General features: G+C 44.5%; 1 protein-coding gene across 1 annotated transcript in view; it reads left to right on the plus strand.

Annotated features, from left to right (window-relative positions):
• Positions 1-21,287, plus strand: part of acer3 (alkaline ceramidase 3) — a 201,242-nt gene that overhangs the window by 56,805 nt on the left and 123,150 nt on the right. The window contains exon 3 of the mRNA XM_038817872.1: positions 9,754-9,806. Coding sequence (XP_038673800.1) covers positions 9,754-9,806 — 53 coding nt within the window. The remainder of the gene's footprint in view (positions 1-9,753; positions 9,807-21,287) is intronic.

Below are 21,287 nucleotides of genomic sequence, written 5' to 3' on the forward strand. Positions count from 1 at the left end.
AAGAACACCCTACTTGGGTTCACACCTCAACCCTATCCCCATAACTCTGCAGCCCAAACTAACCTTTTGACACTAAGGAGCAATTTAACATGGCCAGTCCACTTAACCTGCACATCTTTGGACTGTGGGAGGAAACCGGAGCAGCCGGAGGAAACCCACGCAGACACGGGGAGAAAGTGCAAACTCTACACAAGACAGTCAGAAAAAGCTGGAAATGTTCAGCAGGTCAGGTTACATCTATGGAAAGAGCAACACAAGAATTAAAATGAATACTGTCAGATGTGGAGTTTAGCATTTTCTGTTTTTATTGGTATCCGCTGGCTTTCTACACACTTACTTCCAGGCCACTGATGAAACTACGTTGGTCCCAAGTAAAGTCTCGACTTAAGACTGAAAACAATTGCCTCTGCAATTTCCATGTAACCAGGATCCTGAGGCAATGCTGTGGAATGCAGACCAATGCCATCTCCTTTTCTGATGGTGCACAATGCCTTCAATAGCAGAAACTCATGGACAGCTGTCATTGGTGACAGTAAAGCAAATCAGGATGTTTGGCTTATTAAGCAATTTGGATCTGCTGAGGCTGAGTTTAATTAATTATTCTGTTTCAGTAGGAGTACTCCTGGGACAGAAGAGAGCTGTTGGATGCATCCTGAAAGCCATATTTGTTCTGCGTTTTGCTTGTGTTTAGATGATGAGTCCCTGGATTGTGTTCAGTAGCAGGTGCTGACTGTTACTGTTTCTGAGCACGTGTCAACTACTGCTGTTTCCGTCACTAAATCTTCCTTAGAGTCATAAGAGTTTTACAGAAAGAGGCCTTTCGGCCCATTGTGTCTGTGCTGGTCATCAAACACCTATCTATTCTAATCCCATATCTGGCACTTGGTCCGTAGCCTTATATGCTGTGGTGTTTTAAGTGCTCAGCTAAATGTTTTTTAAATGCTGAGGGTTCCCGCTTCTACTACCTGTTCAGGCGGTGAGTTCCAGATTCCCACCACAACTGTCTTGGTGGAAAAAGTTCCCCCTCAAACCCCTTCTCAATCTTCTTACCTTAAATCTATGCCTTCTGGTTATTGACCCTCTGCTAAGTGGAAATGTTTCTTCCTATCTACCCGACCTATATCCCTCATACCTTTGTACACCCCTCCCAGCTGGGTCCTAGCCAGATGCTGAGCCTCTGGGGCAGGGTTACCCGGAGCTGATGGAGACGTTCGGGAGCAGCTGGGACATTGACAGGGCGATGTCAGCGACACTGCAGCAGGTCCATAGCTAATTGGAGGAGTCCCAGAGGCTACGTGAAGAGGAGAAATCGCCAGCGATGCGTGGCACTGGAGGCCAATGCTGCCAGGGTGGCGACCACAGTGGAGAGCCTGGTGCATGACGTCGGCAACGACTCTACTTTCTCAGAGGACTAAGGAAATTTGTCATGTCAGCTACGACTCTCACCAACATTTTCAGATGCACCATCGAAAGCATTCTTTCCGGTTGTATCACAGCTTTGTATGGTTCCTGCACTGCCCAAGACCGAAGGAAACTACAAAATGTCGTGAATGTAGTCCAGTCCATCATGCAAACCAGCCTCTCATCCATTGACTGTCTATAATTCCGCTGCCTCAGAAAGGCAACCAACATAATTTAGGACCCCATGCACTCCGGGCATACTCTCTTCCACCTTCTTCCATGAGGAAAAAGGTACAAAAGTTTGAGGTCACATACCAACTGACTCAAGAACAGTTTCTTCCCTGCTGCCATCAGACTTTTGAATGGACCTACCTCATATTAAGTTGATCTTTTCTCTACATCCTAGTTATGACAGTAACATTACATTCTGTAGTCTCTCCTTCCTTCCCTATGTACAGTATGCATTGTCTGTATAGCATTCAGAAACAACACTTCACTGTATACTAATACATGTGCCAATAATAAATCAAATCAAATAATATCAAATCCCTGATTTTAATCACACTGTCGTTGGTGAATGTTGCTTCAAGTGCCTGGGCCCGAACTCTGGAATTCTCTCAGCTATAACTTTGTTGCATTGTCCTCTCTTTCCGAAGTTCTTTAAGATGTACCATTTTGAAGCATGCATTTGGTTGTCTGATCTAATACCTCTTTATGCGGCTCGATATTAAGTTTTACTTCGCGATGCTCCTGTATTGTACCGTGGGACTTTTTAATTACATTAAAGACATTGTATATGTAGAAGATTTAATAAAAAAATCACAAACCATTCCTGGAAGAGCAAAATTCATGATTTTAGTCCAATGTATTTCCAAATTTCAGACTGACTGTGAAACTTTCACACACCCTGCACTGCAATTATTGAAATTCTAGTCACAACAATGACATTGGCTGCACTTTGAGAAATATTGCAGTCTTGCTTTCAAGTTGAATAATACTGTATGTCTGTGAAATCTAACTTTGAAACTAGACTGTTCAAGTGCTCAAATAGTGCATTTTGTTCTCACTTCTTGATTCACACTGACCTTGAATAACCTGCTGATTAAGACACATTGAAAGCTCAAATCTTCCAGTCTTAAAAGAGGGAGAATGTGTTTCGAAAGATATTGCCATGCTAGGAGAAACACAGAGCACCAAAAATCTTTTAAACCATTTATTCATTCACGTAATGTGAGTTGCGTTGGTAGGGCCAGCATCTGGTACCCATTTCTAATTGTCCTTGAGAAGGGGGTGGTGAGCCACTGCCTTGAACAACTGCAGTCTGATGATGGTACTCCCAAGTGCTGTGGGGCAGCAAATTCTAGGATTAAACCCAGTGGCAATAAAGGAGCAGTGATTTATTTCAAAGTCAGGATAGAGGGAGACATGGGGGTGGTGGTCCCATGTGCCTGCTGCCCTTGTCCTTATAAATGATAGAAGTCATGGGCTTGGGAAGTGCCATCAAAGGTACCGTGACAAGTTGCAACAAGTCTGTTTTCTCCAAGTAACAGACACCTGTCATCTTTGGGCTACTCTGCCGAATCACCTCTGCACCCACTGCAAGGCATCCTTCCTCAAGTTTGGTGTCCAAAATTGACCGCAATAACCCAGCTGGGCTTAACCAGTGTTCTACAAATGTGAAGCATAACTCTGTGCATCTATTTATAAAACCAGCTGTCTCAGTTTGCCCTGTCACCTTCTAAGTCTGTGCACATACACTCCCAAAATAGTATTTCTTTCATTGCCGGTAGAGACAATAGACAGATTGTCCTTACAGGCCATAGTCACCCACTGTCTGTGCGGAGTCTGCACGTTCTCCCTGTGTCTGTGTGGGTTTCCTCCAGGTGCTCCGGTTTCCTCCCACAATCCAAAGACTTGCAGGTTAGGTGGATTGGCCATGATAAACTGCCCTTAGTGACCAAAAAGGAAAGGAGGGGTTATTGGATAAGTGGGGATAGGGTGGAAGTGAGACTTGGATGGTTCGATGCACACTCGATGGGCCGAATGGCCTCCTTCTGCACTCTATGGTCTATGTTTGATCAGTTTCTAAACCCCTCTCCTTGCATCTTGCTCCCCCCCCGACATCTTTCTGATCAGAATAGTGCAATAGAGTTTCATCCTTAATGTTAGCTTCATTATACAGGTGGCTAATAGTTCGTTCAATGATTGTGGGTAAAGTCAGCACTTGATGTGGTAATTAACCATTTAAATGACGAATCCCCTGGCTGGGATTGTCCAGAGAGAAATGAATGAGAAATTCACAGCTAGTGAATGCTTGTTTTAGCTAGGTCAGAGGTTAGGATGCTACAGTTCAAAGTCAAACCAGTCTAGGTTCCCATTTTCTGCTCACCATCCTTCTGGAATGCGAGATGAGAATGGAATCCCTGCTCTTCTCTGCTAACCTTCACCATTGTATAACTTTCCAGTTCGCACATGAATCAGAACTACTTGAGGGATTACTGATGCTGCTGGCACCTATGGAATAATGTTCCAGTGAAGAATCCATGCCTTTGGGAGAAATTATAGCGATGTTGGACACTGTTTGTACCCCCTCCCGCACCCTCAGCAGCGACGGCGCCGATGTCCCGATATGAAATACCACAAGTGAACCTCGCTGTCTGGTAATTCCTGCTATTGGAGGCAGAATATGCCAGAGGCTTTTGCTGTATAATTTGCATGCCCACGCCGACATGCGGCATGAAACACATTCACGCCGCTGTTGAGGCACTGGAGCATGGCATTTTGGCAGTACAGTAGCACAGTGGTTAGCACTGTTGCTTCACAGCTCCAGGGTCCCAGGTTCGATTCCCGGCTTGGGTCACTGTCTGTGCGGAGTCTGCACGTTCTCCCCGTGTCTGCGTGGGTTTCCTCTGGGTGCTCCGGTTTCCTTCCACAAGTCCTGAAAGACATGCTGTTAGATGAATTTGAAATTCTGAATTCTCCCTCCTTGTACCCGAACAGGCGCTGGAATGTGGTGACAAGGGGCTTTTCGCAGTAACTTCATTGCAGCGTTAATGTAAGCCTACTTGTGATAATAAATATTATTATTATTCCGTGCGGCAAACTCTATTTTCAGCTGACGCCGAAGTCTCCATCCAATCATGTTTCCCGATTCCAGCGTCGGCCGACGGGGAATCCCACCCACACTGTCGGCAGTTAGACGTGATTCTGCGATTAGGCAGCACTTCCTGAATAATCCTGAGAGCACGAAAAGCTACACTAACCATCAATTCAAGATAATCAGTTGATCTCATAATGCAGTTCCTTTTCATTTGCTAGATTAAGCAGCAAAGCCTCATGCGCTGGGACCTGTTCTCTGAATGCAAATGTTAAAACCGTGCTCCTCTTTTTGAATTACCTGGGAATATTGGGAGCCCCTTTTCTCCCCTGTTGCTTTCTCCATGATTGGCCGGTCAGAGCTGACTTGCCAACCAACCAACACCCTTTTCTCCTGTGGCATAAATTGTTGTGACGGTTTGTGTGTTTGTCTTGATGAGTGCAAGACTGTAAGCTTCGGCAACATTTCAGCAATGCTTAAGACCAAATGGTCTTTTCCTGCTGTACCCTGGAATCCAAATCTAATAGAGGAGTTTGGCTGAGATAACTGTGATGTTAAAGAACTTGAGGGAGAGGCAAGATAGAGATGATCGGGTGCCATTTGTTTTTGGTCACAAATTCAAAGATTGAGTGAGTTCTTTGTGCATTTTTTGCACCCATGCCAGGAACACTGTTCATATAATTTCTGAGCTTGCAGCTAGGAGTGTAATGCCTCCTGGTATTTCCTTCAGTCTTTCCAGTCCTTCCGTCCCAGCTCCCCCACCCCCCCGCCGTTTTTTAATCTCACTTTCTCTGCCAGTTCCATTTTGATTGAAAACGGTAGCCAAAAAGCATTGCAGAAAGAAGTCTTATCAACAGGATTTTGTTGTACCACGTTTAACTTTTTTGTGTACTTGCAATTTCACAGATATTGCTCCTCGTTATGTAGCGCAGACATTTTGTTCTGCAGCCAACTTGACTTAAACTTGCAATTCAGTTTGAGATAAATTACTGGCAGTTTCCAGACAAATCGGTTTCCTGTTTTAACACACGACGTGAAGACGGGTCAAAGATTAGTAGACTTTGATTGACATCACATTACTTCTTTGAGATGTGGAGCAAAACAAAGGCAAATCAGTAACTCGGGTGTTTCAGCTGGGGGAGTGCTGCACTCCGGCGTCACCTTTTGGATGACGCATTAAACCAAGCTCCCTGTCTGCAGTTTCAAGTGGACATGATTTTTTTTAAAAAGCAGTGAAGTTCTCCTCGTTGACCTGGCAAATACTTATCATTCAATCAATACCACTGTGAAACAGGTTATCATGCTTCTTGTCTCATTGATGTTTGTGGGAGCTTGCTGTGCACAAGTAGGCTACCATGTTTCTTGTTACGGCATTGACTACACATTTAAAAAAAAACTTCATTATCTCAAGTGCATTAAGTCATGCAGCAGTTTTGAAAGATACAAGTTGAAATTCATTTTAAAAACTTCATTATCTCTAAAGTGCATTAAGTCATGCAGCAGTTTTGAAAGATACAAGTTGAAATTCATTTCTTGCAAGTTGCAGATTAAAAGCATGTGGGAGCGCAGATAGTTTATGACTTTTGCCCCGGTTTTGTTCCAATCCAACATTTTGCAGTAGCACACACATTTAAGCTGGGTCAAAGACTTCACTGAGTTGACTTCGCTGGAAGTTGCCGTTTGATTTACCTCTTCCCTCGGGGAAACACCTAACCCCAAATTAACAGCTCCCCATTTACTGCGGGCTTAGGGACTTACTGTGGATGCAGTAAAATCTTGAAGTTACCAAAATCCTGGATATTGTACGTTTTTATACCCAACATCTAAGGAGGTTACAATACACAAGGCAACCACTCAGCCCATTGTGCTGCTATCCATTCTTGTTTCCCTCTTCATTCTCTATCCTTTCCTTATATTCAGTATTTTTAGATGCTTTTTCTAATTGTATTCAACTCCATATTAATTGTTTTTATTTCTTCCTCAACAGCTACTCTGCCTGAAAAATTATTTCTATAATTTCCCACTATTCTTCTCGTGGAGCCCATGTCACTGATTTGTTAACCAATGGAACAGTCTTTCCATTTCCATTTGAAAATCTTTTGGATCTTTGAAAACCTTTAACCCACCTGATCTGTGTTTTAGTGAAAATCATCCAGCCTTCCTAGCTTTAAGCTCTATTTCTGGAATTTCATTCAATTAATTCTTTAAGAATATTTTAAGCAAACGTAGTGTGTGAAGCAGTGAGTGTTCTACGAGCGGGGTCAATCCAGAAGAAACCCATAATATTGACTTTTTTAAAAAAAAACTTAAAATTTTTTTTTAGAGTACCCAATTAATTTTCTTTCCAATTAAGGGGCAATTTAGCGTGGCCAATCCACCTACCCTGCACATCTTTGGGTTGTGGGGGCGGAACCCACGCAGACACAGGAAGAATAATATTGACTTTTAGCGTTTAATCAGGAAACCAATAAGAACAGAGGTTGTCCACTCAGTCTCTTGACAGGTGAATCTACTCTAGCCGTGACCAATTGCTGTCCTGCATCCCAAAGGGAGATGAACTGATTCTCCCCGGTGACGTCAATGCTAGAGTCGGGAGGGAAGCAAACCTTTGTAAAGGTGTGTAGGCAGGGAAGGCGGGAGCAGACATTGAATAAATTCAGCATGGACTCCAATGCGCCAGTACCGTCTTCGGATTTCTGAGGAACAGAGTGAAGACCGAGACCTCAAGTCCAGCATCAAGCTCATGGTCTACAGGGCAGCCATGGGTTCCACCCTCCTGTACGTGTCAGAGACATGGAGGGTTATCACCAAAGTTGCCTCCGCAAAATCCTGCAAATCAACTGGTAGGCTAGGCATACAAACGTGAGCGTCCTCTCCCAGGCCAATATTGAGGCACTGGTCGTGCTCGACCAGCTGCAATGGATGGGCCACATTTTCCACATCCCCAACACAAGACTCCAAAACAAGTGCTCTCTGAGCTCCGCAATGACAAGCCATCACTAGAAGGGCAGAGGAAGCTCTACAAGAACGCTCTGAAAGCTTCTGTAAATAAATGCAACACCCCCATTGACATGTGGGAATTGCTTGCTTTGGAACACATAAACTGGAGAAGAAGCATCGCGATGGTGCCAATCACCTTGAACGTCACAGGGTGGAGCACACGGAGGACAAGCATAAATAGCGAAAAGAGAGCGCAGAATCCAGAGCGTCCCACCCACCCATCTCATCAAACAACACCTACCAAACCTGTGGCAGAGTCTGCAGATCCAGGATCGGACTATCAGCCACAGCAGAACCCACCTCCCCGGAGTGAAATCATGTCATCCTTGATCCTGAGGGATTTCCTAAGAAGGTGATGATTTGGGCATCTGGACCAAGGAGATCAGGACATTGGGAAGGGGTGGGGTCTGATGGACGGCTGAGATGTTGGCGCCAATTAGGTAAGGAATAAAGTGGAGGTTTAGGCAATGACCTAATTAACCTGTTTAGTCTACAAAAAAAATCCAGCAACATGGAATTTCAATGAGATATTTCTTCACTCCCGAAGACTTGTCAGAGAAACCTCTTGGAGAAATATGTACTAAGAGGTGTGAGTGAAAAGCTCTTGTGCCTGGTTTTGGAAAGAGGCTGAGGAGTAAAGTATCCTGACTCATTAGGATGCATGGACCTGCTTTTCTATATCTGCCAAGAACTCTCAAAGCACAGAGTCTCGTTCAAATGTGACTGTGTAATATAAATGGGCAATTAGAATGAAACCGAGTTAATTCAAGCAGTTTACTAGCAGTTGAATAGTCTCTGTTGTGATTTTAGACAAAAAGTAAGTTTAATGGATGTTTGGGTAATCGGTATTGGCAATGTGTGGGGGCTGGTGAGGGTGCAGAGAATGTGGTTTTACTGAAGCACAGTTGTTAAAGGTGCCAGCTCAGCATTTCTCTACGTTCTGTCTGAGCAAAGGCTAAACCTTGTATATGTGTAAATGTTGCGGCCAGGATCATATACAGAGGAGAAGGAAACCGAAGTGGAGATTGGACAAGCTGCTCACCCTGGTGATGAGCCCTTCAGTATGTCCTGCCAAATAACAACTGGCACTAAGTCAGGATTAGTGCTGTGAGAGAGCTTGAACTTGAGGGAAAAAGAGCTTTTCTTTGTGGAAAAGGCACTTAGAGTATTTTGCCAACTGCTATTATTCAAACCAGGTGAATGAGGACTTGCAAGAGGGAATTAAATGAATAGTTCAAGAAAAATTAAAGGGTGCAAAACAAATTTTAAGTTTTCTTTTTCATAGAATCATAGAATTTACAGTGCAGAAGGAGGCCATTTGGCCCATCGAGTCTACACTGACCCTTGGAAAGAGCACGCCACTTCAGCCCACGCCACCACCCTATCCCCGTAACCCAATAACCCCACCTAAAAGTGCATGAGAAGAGAGCAGATATGGGGATCCAAATAACTCGCTCTCGTCTCAGAGCTGACACTTGCACAGTGCTGGAGAGTCTGTTTTGGTGCTAAAATCTCCCACTCTCAACTTTTCAAACAGTTGTGGGGCTGTTTTAGCACAATGGACTAAACAGCTGGCTTGTAATGCAGAACAATGCCAGCAGCGTGGGTTCAACTCCCGTACCGGCCTCCCCGAACAGGCGCCGGAATGTGACGACTCAGGGCTTTGCACAGCAACTTCATTGAAGCCTACTTGTGACAATAAGCAATTATTATTATTTATAGGCAACCGTGTACTCATTTATGACAAATTGTGTCAGCTACCCAAAGGAATCAGTGTTATTAATGGAGGAGCGTTTTTTGTTAGCAACATGCAGTTAACAAAATAACGTGTGCCACGAGAACCAGCTTTTAATTTGTTCTCAGGTGATTTTCAGCCTACCTGCATTTTTCATCAATTAATGTGCTCATCTTAAATGGGTGCTGGTTAGCTTTCTGCTGTGCTGCACATCTATGACAGCACGGTACTGTGGCAGACAACAGAGTTGTTTTGAAGCACCAATTTGTTTTATTTAACTGAAACATGGCAAAATCTCATGCGATTCAGCAATGCTAAAAATGAGCTAGAACCTCCAGTGTAATATCAATGGTACAAAATGACAGAACTTTTTGATATTCATCTGGAGCATATGCAAGCTGTGGAGCAATTTACTGTGCTCTGTGCAGCCATTGTTATGTCGAAATACTAAAATTTGTCCATTTTAACCCTTTGTTTCTCCCATCAATGTCTTTTAATTCTTGTCCTTTTATTGTTTCAGCTGTGGGAATAGGATCCTGGTGCTTCCACATGACATTGAAATATGAAATGCAGGTGAGCAACTGCACAACCATCTTATTCAATTCAGTTTTGGTTTCTTGACTGCCTTTCAGACCCAATTGACATTTTGAATATTCTTGGTTCATACAATGCTTTAACACACATCCTGTTAACATCATAACTTGACATCATGAGCACCATTGCCGATAAGAGCAGGAGTAGGCCATTTGGCCCCTCAAACCTGCTCCGTTATTCAATAATGATCAATGCTGATCTTCTACCTCAACTCTACCTTCCCACAGTATCTGCATATCGCTTTTAGTTCCCTTATTTATGCTGATTTTCTTTCCTAATTGCTTACTGTGCCTGCATATTGACATTCAGTGACCTGTTTGCAATGGTACTGAGGCCATGGTGAATGCCAACATACTACTTTAAATACTTCACTGTTTAAAAAAATTTCTAATTTTCCATTTTCCCTTCCAAAGTGGATAAATGTATACACTCATCCACGTTGTAGTCCATCAGCCATGTTCTTACCCACTCACTTAACACGCACGTGTCTCTTTGTTCGCTTCTCACGGCTTATTTTCCTGCCTAACTGTATCGCCAGCAACTTGAATAAGTTACACTCAGTCACCTCATCTAAGTTATTGACGTAGATTGTAAATATAAAAAATGTCCAGTTCCAAACAAACACAAATACCCACCATCCGCTGTGACATCTGATTCAGCTAATTGAATCCATGTCACTTTTGACACAATTGACTATTAGGATTTACTTCTGAATCAATGATCATTCATTCATCCTCTACCTCGTCTTATATCACATGGTTGCCTCAGATAGTCAGGTGCATTTGTTGTCAAATCCATCTGTGTGTTCATGATTGGATTGAGACTTTGTTCTTTACTATACTTCCCATGATATCAGAGGAGAACTACAGCCAGAGTCATCTGGTTAGATATGCAACTTATGATGCTCCTCCAGCCATCTTGAGACTGACGCTCTGGAATTCTTTTTACAAACTCTCTACTGCTGCTCCTTTAACTTGCTGTTTAATACCTACCGCTTTGACTAAGCCTTTGGTCTAACGTTGGTTACAATATCTCCTTTTGCATGGTACCAATTTCTGCTGACAATGCTTGTGTAATGTCTTGAGACATTCTACAGTGTTAATGGTACGGTGGCACAGTCGTTAGCGTTGAATTGGACATTCTGAATTCTCCCACTGTGTACCCGAACAGGCGCCGGAGTGTGGCGGGATTTTCACAGTAACTTCATTGCAGTGTTAATGGAAGCCTACTTGTGACAATAACGATTGTTATTATTATAAAAATTGCCTCTTATTTGGCAAAAAAGAATTTGGTACTCTAAATTTATTTTAAAAAACAATGCATGAAGAATTTCACATACACCATTGGTTGTTTTTGCTGAATCATGTTCTGTTATAACTGGGGTAGGTTCAGCAGAACTGAACTGTTGGCTCAAAGATTTGACAGAGTATATATAATATACTGACCTAAGCTGGTCAAGAACTAACTGAAGTACTGGGGGAGCGGCTTAGATCTCTGCCCTATTGTATATACAGGTGATATACAGCTATCTCCAATAAAAACTGCCACTTTACATTTGAGTTTGTAGTGAGATATTCCTTGGTGCTATTGTTGTGGTGGGGTCCTGTGTAGCAGTGACTTGAAGGAGATTTTCTTTAACTTGGTAAATTTGAATGATAGTGTGATTGTGATCTGCAAGAAACTGAGAAAAAGATGACTATGGTTGAATAAATAAAGCAAATACAAATTTGTCAACAGACATAAGGATAAAGGACTGTAGAGTGCACATTTTACCTGGACAATGTTTTCCCTGGGAGAGAGCCAAGGAACAGTTTCATGCATTATACTGATAGCGTTTGCACTGTTAAGCTAACAATTGGCCTGTGTTTTTGCAGTTGTTTTGTCTGAGTATTTTTCGGAAAGATTGAATAACTCTGTGTGACTGAGTCAGTGGGTGGGGATGATTGCGAGTCTGCCTTGCGCCCAGTCTCCATTTCCTCACTCTCGCTCCTCACACAGCAACACATGCACACACATGTATCTACATACACTGACCCTCCAAACAGTCCGATCATTTTTGTTACTTTTTTAAAAACTCAACAGTTTATTACTATGACGTTGATTTACATTTGCTGAGCACATCTTGCAGTCAGCACATGGGACAGGGCCGAAAGGCTGTGCATGTGCTGCTGACAAGTGAGCTGAGACCCCAGATTCCCCAGAGGACACCCACCAGGGGCATCGAAGGCCACGGGACGTGGTAAGCAGCTAGCTGCCTCCACCTCTGATGTTCACCCTGGGGACACGCCTAGACGTAGCGGTAGAGCAAGGAAGGCATGTTGAGGATCACTGGGGGAGGGGGGGGGGGGGGGGGGGGGAATAAGGGAGTAGGTCGGGGATGAGGGAGGGGCGTGAGTGCATGGAGGGGAGAGTGGGGCATTGTTGGACACTAATGATACATTAGAAACCCTTCACCACAATCAGTATGACTCCTCGGTCACCTTCTTCCTCGATGCAGACCGACCTCTGAACCCCTGGCCCTTCCCTTCAGGCATGAACCCCCACCCCCCTGCCGACCATGCCACACCCTACGTGAAGTGGGTGAGTATGACGGCCTCCCTGGTCCTCTGGCCTTACCAGACCCTCGCCATTGCTTCCTGCACTGCTGCCTCTGGCTGGTCCCCCAGTTCATCCCCAGGATCGTCCTCCAGCCCCGGCGGTGCCTCATCACCCTCCTCATCTTCTTCATGGTGGCCACAGGTTCTTCATCCCCCACCTCCAGAAAATCGCCTTGCTGCTCTATCAGGTTATGGAGGACAAAGCGGGCAACCCTCCGGGGGTTATACTGCAGGGCACCACCAGAGCGGCCGAGGCATCGGTAGCACATTTTAAGCAGTCCGATGCACTGCACTGCTCAATGGCAGCTTGGATGGCCACATGGGCCTCGCATCGGGTCTCCGGGGCCTCCGTACTGGCGTCCCCTTACCCACAAGACTGATCCGGCCATCCTTGGGTGGTCCTCGAAGAGGCTGGGGATGTCTGATTGCCCCGGGATGTAGCTGTCGTGCACACTCCCTGGGAAACGTGCAGACACGTCCATGATTCACATTTATATTCAGGGAGTGGAACCCTTTCCTGTTGATGGAGAGCACTCCCAGCTGGCCTGGTGCTGGCAAGGGAACTTTCCTTGGCGGCACGGTAGCATAGTGGTTAGCTCTTTTGCTTCACAGCTCCAGGGCACAGGTTCGATTCCCGACTTGGGTCACTGTCTGTGCGGAGTCTGCACGTTCTCCCCGAGTCTGCGTGGGTTTCTTCCGGGTGCTCCGGTTACCTCCCACAGTCCAGAAATGTGCACGTTAGGTGGATTGGCTGTGCTAAATTACCCTTAGTGTCCAAAACAGGTAGGTAGGGTTACTGGGTTATGGGGATAGGGTGGAGGTGTGGGCTTAAGGGCTGTAAGGCTGGTGCAGACTCGATGGGCCAAATGGCCTCCTTCTGCACTGTAAATTCCATGATTCTATGAATTGTTTCTTTCCTTAAAACCTCAACCTTTTTTTGAAATTTAATTTAGTGTTGTGCCAAACCATCCTTTCCAAAATTTACTTATCGGCCCCTTGAGTGAGAAAAACATACAAATGTGACCCCCCTGAGCGAAACGTTTGGACAAGCCTGTGTTTGCTAGCTGGCCTTCAGTCCCCTGTTTTCTCTCGCCCTCACTTCAAAAGCAGTTTTACGTTTGCAAATTTCAATCCAATGAAGCCAAAAATGTACAAACTGGAAAATCGTAGCTGGCTCATCCACAATCTCTGCAGCTATCTCTTAGAACCCTCGGCTGCACGTCAGCAGGTCTTGGGGATTTGCCGGATTTTATTTGTTGCATCTCTCCAATACTTTTTCTCAGCAAATATTAATTACCTTAATTTCTTCACTCTCTTATTAACCTCTCAGTTCCCCTCTAATCCTCGTATGGAACTTGTGTCTTCTACGGTGAAGACGGGCACAAAATACGTGAATGTGCCTGCCATTTATAATAACATCTTTATTGTCATAAGTAGGCTTACATTAACACTGCAATGAGGTTGCTGTGAAAAGTCCCTAGTTGCCACATTCCAACACCTGTTCAGGTACACAGAGGGAGAATTCAGAATATCCAAATTACCTCACAAGCACTTCTTTCGGGACTTGTGGGAGAAAACCGGATATCCCAGAGGAAACCCACGCAGACATGGGGAGAACGTGCAGACTCTGCACAGATTGTGACCCAAGCCACAGTCGAACCTGGGACCCTGGCACTGTGAAGCAACAGTGCTTTAACTGCTCTCTTCCTTTTCACATACCTTTGTAGAAGATCTTACGATCTGTTTTTAAATTCCTGGTTACTATACTCTCATGCTATTTCCCCCCCCATTTGATCAGCATTTTGGTGGCCCTTTGTTGTTTTCTGAAACATAATAATGTTTATAACATTGCAAGTCCCTTTTAATCTAATACCATCCTAAGTTCCTGAGCGAGCCACAGATATTTTTTTTGTTTTTCAGTGGAATGTATTTAGAGTGACATGATTATCAGGAGTGGAAAGAAAATTGGGTGTATAAAAAAGTGGCAAAACCTCCCAGGTGTTGGGGAAGTTACAGATATAACCTACCTACAGATGTGTTCTGACTCACAGCTGAAGAATGAGCACTTAGCTGAAGTACTGAATTGCAGCTGTGGGTATATATGTAGGCACGAAACAGATGGAGAAGGAAATTTCCTTGTCCATAATTAGTTAGGATCTGGAATTAATGTCCTGGAAGAGTAGTGGAAGCAGATTCAATGGTAATTATCCAAGGGAATTAGATTTGGTACATAGTTGAAAAGTAAAAGTTGGCAGGGTTATGAGGCAAGGGTGAAATTGATTGAAAGCTCGCTCAAAGAGCTGGTATTAGCACAGCAGGCCAAATGGCTTCTCCTGTATAACTAAACAGGAAAGATTCAATCTGTTTTTGCTTCTTATAATTTTGTTTGCCTTTGACAATGAGGGAAGTGAATACCTTTTTTAAAACAAAATTCCAATTAAGGGGCAATTTAATGTGTCCAATCCACCTACCCTGCACATCTTTGGGCTGTGGGGGCGAGACCCATGCAGACACTGAACGAATCAAACTCCACATGGACAGTGACCCGGGGCCGGGATTGAACCCGGGTCCTCGGCGCCATGAGCCATAAGTGATAGCCACTGCGCCACCATGCCGCCCTGAGGGAAGTGAATACCTGAGTTGAACAGGTAAAGTCCAATGTTTGATTTATCTAAGTTGGATGAGGTAGATAATGCAAGTTTACCATAGCACCTGGGTTAGGGAGGGGAAATCTCTTCAGGGCTTCTGCTGGTGATCAACACCCACTGACGGATGCTGGAGTGCACATGTTCTTGTCTGAAGAACTGATGAGGCTCAAGTTCAATTTGCATTTATATAGTGCTGCTTATAATGGTCCAAAGTGCATCACTGCAGTGTTATCCCACAATTCGGCATCAAATCATGTAAGGAGATACAAGAACAGCTGACTAAAAACTTGATCAAAAAAGGTTGTCCGAAAGGGGCATCTTAATGGTCAAGAAAGAAAGTTAGAAAGGGAGTTCCAGAGTTCAAAGCCCTGTGTTGCTCGTTCTGGTGAGTGTGCTTTACACTCAATTGGCTCTGTTTTATTACCTTGCTCTAGAGTCGCCAGGTATCTTTATGATACCACCACGAGGTTCAAGTTCAAGTGCTGATCAATAACTCGGTACACCAATTAGTAAGATTCAAATCAAAACACGTTTATTATGGGCAGCACGGTGGCGCAGTGGGTTAGCCCTGCTGCCTCACGGCGCCGAGGTCCCAGGTTCGATCCCGGCTCTGGGTCACTGTTCGTGTGGAGTTTGCACATTCTCCCCGTGTTTGCGTGGGTTTCGCCCCCACAACCCAAAGATGTGCAGAGTAGGTGGATTGAACACGATAAATTGCCCCTTAATTGGAAAAAAAATTAATTGGGTACACTAAATTTATAAAAAAACCCAAAAAAAAACACGTTTATTATGTACACAGTTAATCGCTACTCATGCATAAACACTACAAAACTAGACTATCTCTACCACTACAGGCCAATACTTATCTTTGGAAAGGAACCCACTGGGTCAGGGAACAATGGCCTCTTGTTCAATCCGGGGGCTGCGGGCTTCCAACTGGTACGGACTAAGGGTCAGGAGTGCCTATCTTGTAGCGTGCGTTGACTGGACACTTGTCGGTGTAGCTGTCAACTAGGCCTCTCCTCACGGTCAAGAGTTCTTCCAAGCTGCTAAGGTGTTCTGCTGGGTGAGCCGGCTAAGATAGTGAATTGAACTTGGGACCTGTCTTTTATAGGCCCCAGGGGCTTCGCGCCCTTTTGGGCGGACCCCGTTCCTGCCTCCAATCGATTAGATCACGTACCAATCGATCGGTTTGAATTCCCCCAATACGGGGGCTGTTCCCTGATCACTGGGCGTTCCTTGGGTGCTCATTAGTCTCTTTTGTCTTGGACTCCTGCTGGCACTGAGGAGTCTGACTTGTTATTGAGTATCTCAAATGTAGCTAATTGTTCCCTGGGATCGCTCATCAATATGCAGATTACTGCTGGTTTCAGTGCTGTCTGCAGACTGAATACACAAAGGAACTCTGCAAAACTGCTTGTTTTCGAATGCTGTCCATTTTTCCCTGCGTTCGTTGCGAATCTCCATTTTAAACTAGGGAAGTGGCCAACCCAGGTGGCTACACCTGGATGAAGGTACCGTGCTGCAGAGATGCACAATTGGAGGAGCACAGAGGTTTCGGAGGGCAAGAGGAAGTTACAGAGATTTCGATTTGTCACGTGTATGGTGAAAAGTATTGTTCTGCGTAGAGTCCAGACAGATCGTCCCATACATGAAAATACATAGGACATACATAAATACACAATGTAAATATATAGATACAGGCAACGTGTGAAGCATACGGAGTGTAGTGCTACTCCGTAGAGAAGATGGCGTAGTGGTATTGTCACTGGACTAGTAAACCAGAGACCCATGAGAGTAACCAGAGAGTAATGCTCTGGGGACCCGGGGTCAAATCTCGCCACTGCAGATGGTGAAATTTGAATGCAATAAAAATCTGGATTTAAAAGTTTAATGATGACCATGAAACCATTGTTGTAAAAATCCATCGGTTCACTGATATCCTTTAGGGAAGGAAATCTGCCATTCTTACCTAGTCTGTGACTCCATATCCACAACAAAGAGGTTGACTCTTAACTGCCCCTCAAGGGCAATAAGGATGGGCAATAATTGCTGGCACAGCTGGCGATGTCCACGTCCCATCAACGAAAAAAAAAATGTGACGAGATCAGTTCACCGGGGGGCCCTTAATTCTGCTGCCCGCTTTCCCAAGGCAGCGGGAGGTGTCGACAGAGTCAATGGTTGGGAGGAGGTTTTGCATGATGGTTGTGTTCATGACTCTGTCATGATGAGTATCAGCGAGGCCATGGAGTGATTTGAACATAAAAGTGACACAAAATTTGAGGCATTTGCCAATGTTGGTCAGGATGATGGGTGAGAGGAGCTTGGTGCATGCTAGGATATGGGGCAGCAGAGTTTTGGTGACTCTGTTGTAATGCATCCATATTCCTCTTCTGATCATCATTGTCCATCTTATGCATGAATGTGCTAGCACCCATATCCCTACAAATGACTTGGCACTATCTGGGACAAAAGGTATAAAAGTAAGGGAAGAATATTTTTGAATTCTGGTGTACAGTCCAAAGATGTGCAGGTTGGGTGGGGATAGGAAAGGGGGTGAGCCTAGGGTGCTCTTCAGAGGGTCAATGCAGACGTGATGCACCGAATGGCCTCCTTCTGCACTGTAGGAATTCTATTAATCTATTGAGCATCTGTTTCAAAGGCATGTGTTATTTTGCATTGATAAAGGAAAGGGATGATTGCCAGCTGATGCTACAAGTGTGAGCTTGTAGATTTGGGCTGAAGAGTAATATTGAATTATACATTAATTTAATTTAAATCAATTAATCTAATCTTCAGCAAGAAGGGATGTGCTGCTCCTGTACTTGCAGAATGATGTATTGAATAAATGGGAGCACAGTGGGCCAGAAGGCACGTTATTAACTAATTGCCATGCACTTTAGTTAGAGTGACAGTAATTTCTTTGCGTGAGAAAACTTACAGTTGTACTGCTGCTTTTATTTCATGTGAGATAACACTGTTCTGGCTGCAGTATGCTCCCTACATTGAGGGCTTGTCATTGTGAGGTGAATGAAGGAATATTCTGACTCGTCTTCTGGCTAATATAGAACATAGAACAGTAGAGCACAGAACAGGCCCTTCGGCCCTCAATGTTGTGCCGAGCCATGATCACCCTACTCGAACCCACGTATCCACCCTATACACGTAACCCAACAACCCCCCCCCCCCCTTAACCTTACTTTTATTAGGACACTACAGGCAATTTAGCATGGCCAATCCACCTAACCCGCACATCTTTGGACTGTGGGAGGAAACCAGAGCACCCGGAGGAAACCCACGCACACGGGGAGGACGTGCAGACTCCACACAGACAGTGACCCAGCCGGGACACTGTCCCAATATGTTGTGACCCAGCCGGGACACAACACAATATGTTGTGGCCCAACCGTCTTTATCGGTGAAGCTCAACAGTAGGACTGTTCACTGACCATAAGGGGAGGCAGTGGCGCAGTGACATTGCTCTGGGGACATGGGTTCGAATCCCACCAGGGCAGATGGTGGAATTCTGATTCAATAAAAATCTGGAATTAAAAGTCTAACAGCGAGTATTGTTGATCGTTGTAAAAATCCATCTAGTTCACTAATGTCCTTTAGGGAAGGAAATCTGACGTCCTTACCCAGTCTGGCCTACATGTGACACCTGACCCACAGCAATGTGGTTGACTCTTAAATTCCCTCCGGGATGTTGATCCTTTGGCAATGTTGATCTCCATTTGCAACTGTACCAACAGTGAAGCAGCCGGTGCCAGCAGGCCTGGATGATATCCAAGCTTGAACTTGTGACTAGCGAGTAATATTCACACTTCACAAGTGCCTAATAATCACTATTTCAGATAATTGACCTTAACCATCATGGCCCTCTGAGTCATCATTGACTAGAAGCTGAAATGGAGCTTTGGCTCTACTATGTGTAGAAATGGGCTCTGGACATGTGAAGTATCCCATCAGGGAGCGAGTGTGCATTCCATCTCTCAGTGGCTTAGCTTTGAGATTTTTAAATATTCTGGTGATCTCCTGCCTGTCAACTATGTGGCTGACCAAAGAACTTGCACTTGAATAGCCAACTTTCACATGCTCGGGGCATCTCAAAGTAGTTAATGCCATCTAAGTGTTTTTGAGGTGCCGTGTCAGGAAAGGGCAGCCAATTTGTACACATGGTCCAACAAATACCGAATGAGATGAATGAATGACGAGTTAATTTGCTTTTCTAATGTGGGGTAATATGACACCAGAAGTCTATCTTGCTATTCTTCCAATAGTGGATGGGCTTGTTAAAGTCCATCTATATGAGCAGATGGGGCTTCAACCCTTTCAAAGGATGGCACCCTTCAGCACTCCTTCAATGAAAGATAGTGATGTAATAGGCTTTGGAAAATACAAACCCTTCAAATGCACTTCATTGACTATAAAGCACTTTGGGATGCGCTGAGGTGGTAAAAGGTGCTACAGAACAAAGAACGATACAGCACGGGGACAGGCCATTCAGCCCTCCAGGCCTGTGCCGGTTATATACCAACCTATGCCAAAACCCTCAGCACATCCTTGTGCCGTATCCCTCTATACCCATCCTATCCATGTGTTTGTCAAGTTGCCTTTTGAAAGCCTTTAATGTATCTGCTTCCATAACCTCCCCTGGCAACACGTTCCAGGCATTCGCCACCCTCTGCGTAAAAAAAACTGCCTTGTACATCTCCTGTAAACTTTGCCCCACAGACCTTTGCCCTCTGGTGACTGACCCCTCCACCTTGGGAAAGGGTGCCTGCCCACCCACTCTATCCATGCCCCATATAATCTTGTAGACCTCCATCAGGTCACCCCTCAACCTCCGTCATTCTAATGAAAACAGTCCGCGTCTATTCAGCCTCTCCGCATAGCTAACACCCTCTAGACCAGGCAACATCCAGTAAACCTCCTCTGCACCCTCTCTAAAGCCTCCCCATCCTTCTGGTAGTGTGGCGACCAGAATTGTGTGCAATATTCCAAGTGCAGCCTTACCAAGGTTCTATACAACTGTAGCATGGCTTGCCAGTTTTTATACTCTGCCCCGTCTAATATAGGCAAGCATTCCCTACGCTTTCTCTCTGTCTTTCTTTGTCACTTGGCAAGATTTTTCTTGAGCAGCTAAGAGGTATACTGTAGTGAACTTTCACATCTAGGCCAGATTTTGAGCCTGGCATTGTTAGGAATAGCGAGAAGGGCTACATGATAGATACCAAAATTTAGGGAATGCCTGAGGAAAGATTGACTGTCCTGGTCTTTTTTCTTTTGAAAAGAGGAGACTAAGAATTTGGATCCAGGTAGACTTCGCTGTACGTACTGATTTGATGCTTAAAGGGCAATATTTACAAATTAAAGATGAGTGGAAAAAATGGCAAATCAATATATTTTTTAATTAGAAGGCTGGCAAATATGTGGACCTGATTACCAGCACAGAAATTCTTGTCAATAGTTGGATTATTAGAAAGGCACCATAGGAATTCTGTGGACAGAGATGTTGAACAGACTAATGGCCTTCTGCCTGAAACTGTTAACCCTCTCCTATGAAAGGCATTCTCTACTAAAGAATAAACAAGAGTTTCTTGGAGGCAGTATTAGCAGCAGTGGAGGGGATTTGTGAAAATGTGGCGTGCTATGCATTGATTATTACATGTCAGAAACGTGCCCATGTTTCACATAATTAAAACGTATTGAATATCCTCCACTGCAATCTGTCTAAGAATATAGTTATATAGGTTTAGGTTTATTGTCACGTCAGCCAAGGTACAGTGAAAAGTATTATTCTGCGTACAATCCAGGCAGATCGTTCCATGCATGAAAAAGATAGAACATAGAAAAATACAGCACAGAACAGGCCCTTCGGCCCACGATGTTGTGCCGAACTTTTGTCCTAGATTAAGAACAAATTAATCTACACCCCATCATTCTACCATAATTCATGTACCTATCCAATAGCCGCTTGAAGGTCCCTAATGTTTCCGACTCAACTAGGCAGACTCAACGATTCCACAGGCAGTACATTCCATGCCCCTACTACTCTGTGGGTAAAGAACCTACCTCTGACATCCCCCCAAATCTTCCACCATTCACCTTAAATTTATGTCCCCTTGTAATGATTTGTTCTACCCGGGGAAAAAGACTGACTGTCTACTCTATTTATTCCCCTGATCATCTTATAAACCTCTATCTGGTCGCCC

The sequence above is a fragment of the Scyliorhinus canicula genome, chromosome 14 (genome assembly GCF_902713615.1).
Source record: "Scyliorhinus canicula chromosome 14, sScyCan1.1, whole genome shotgun sequence".
Lineage (NCBI taxonomy): Eukaryota > Metazoa > Chordata > Chondrichthyes > Carcharhiniformes > Scyliorhinidae > Scyliorhinus > Scyliorhinus canicula.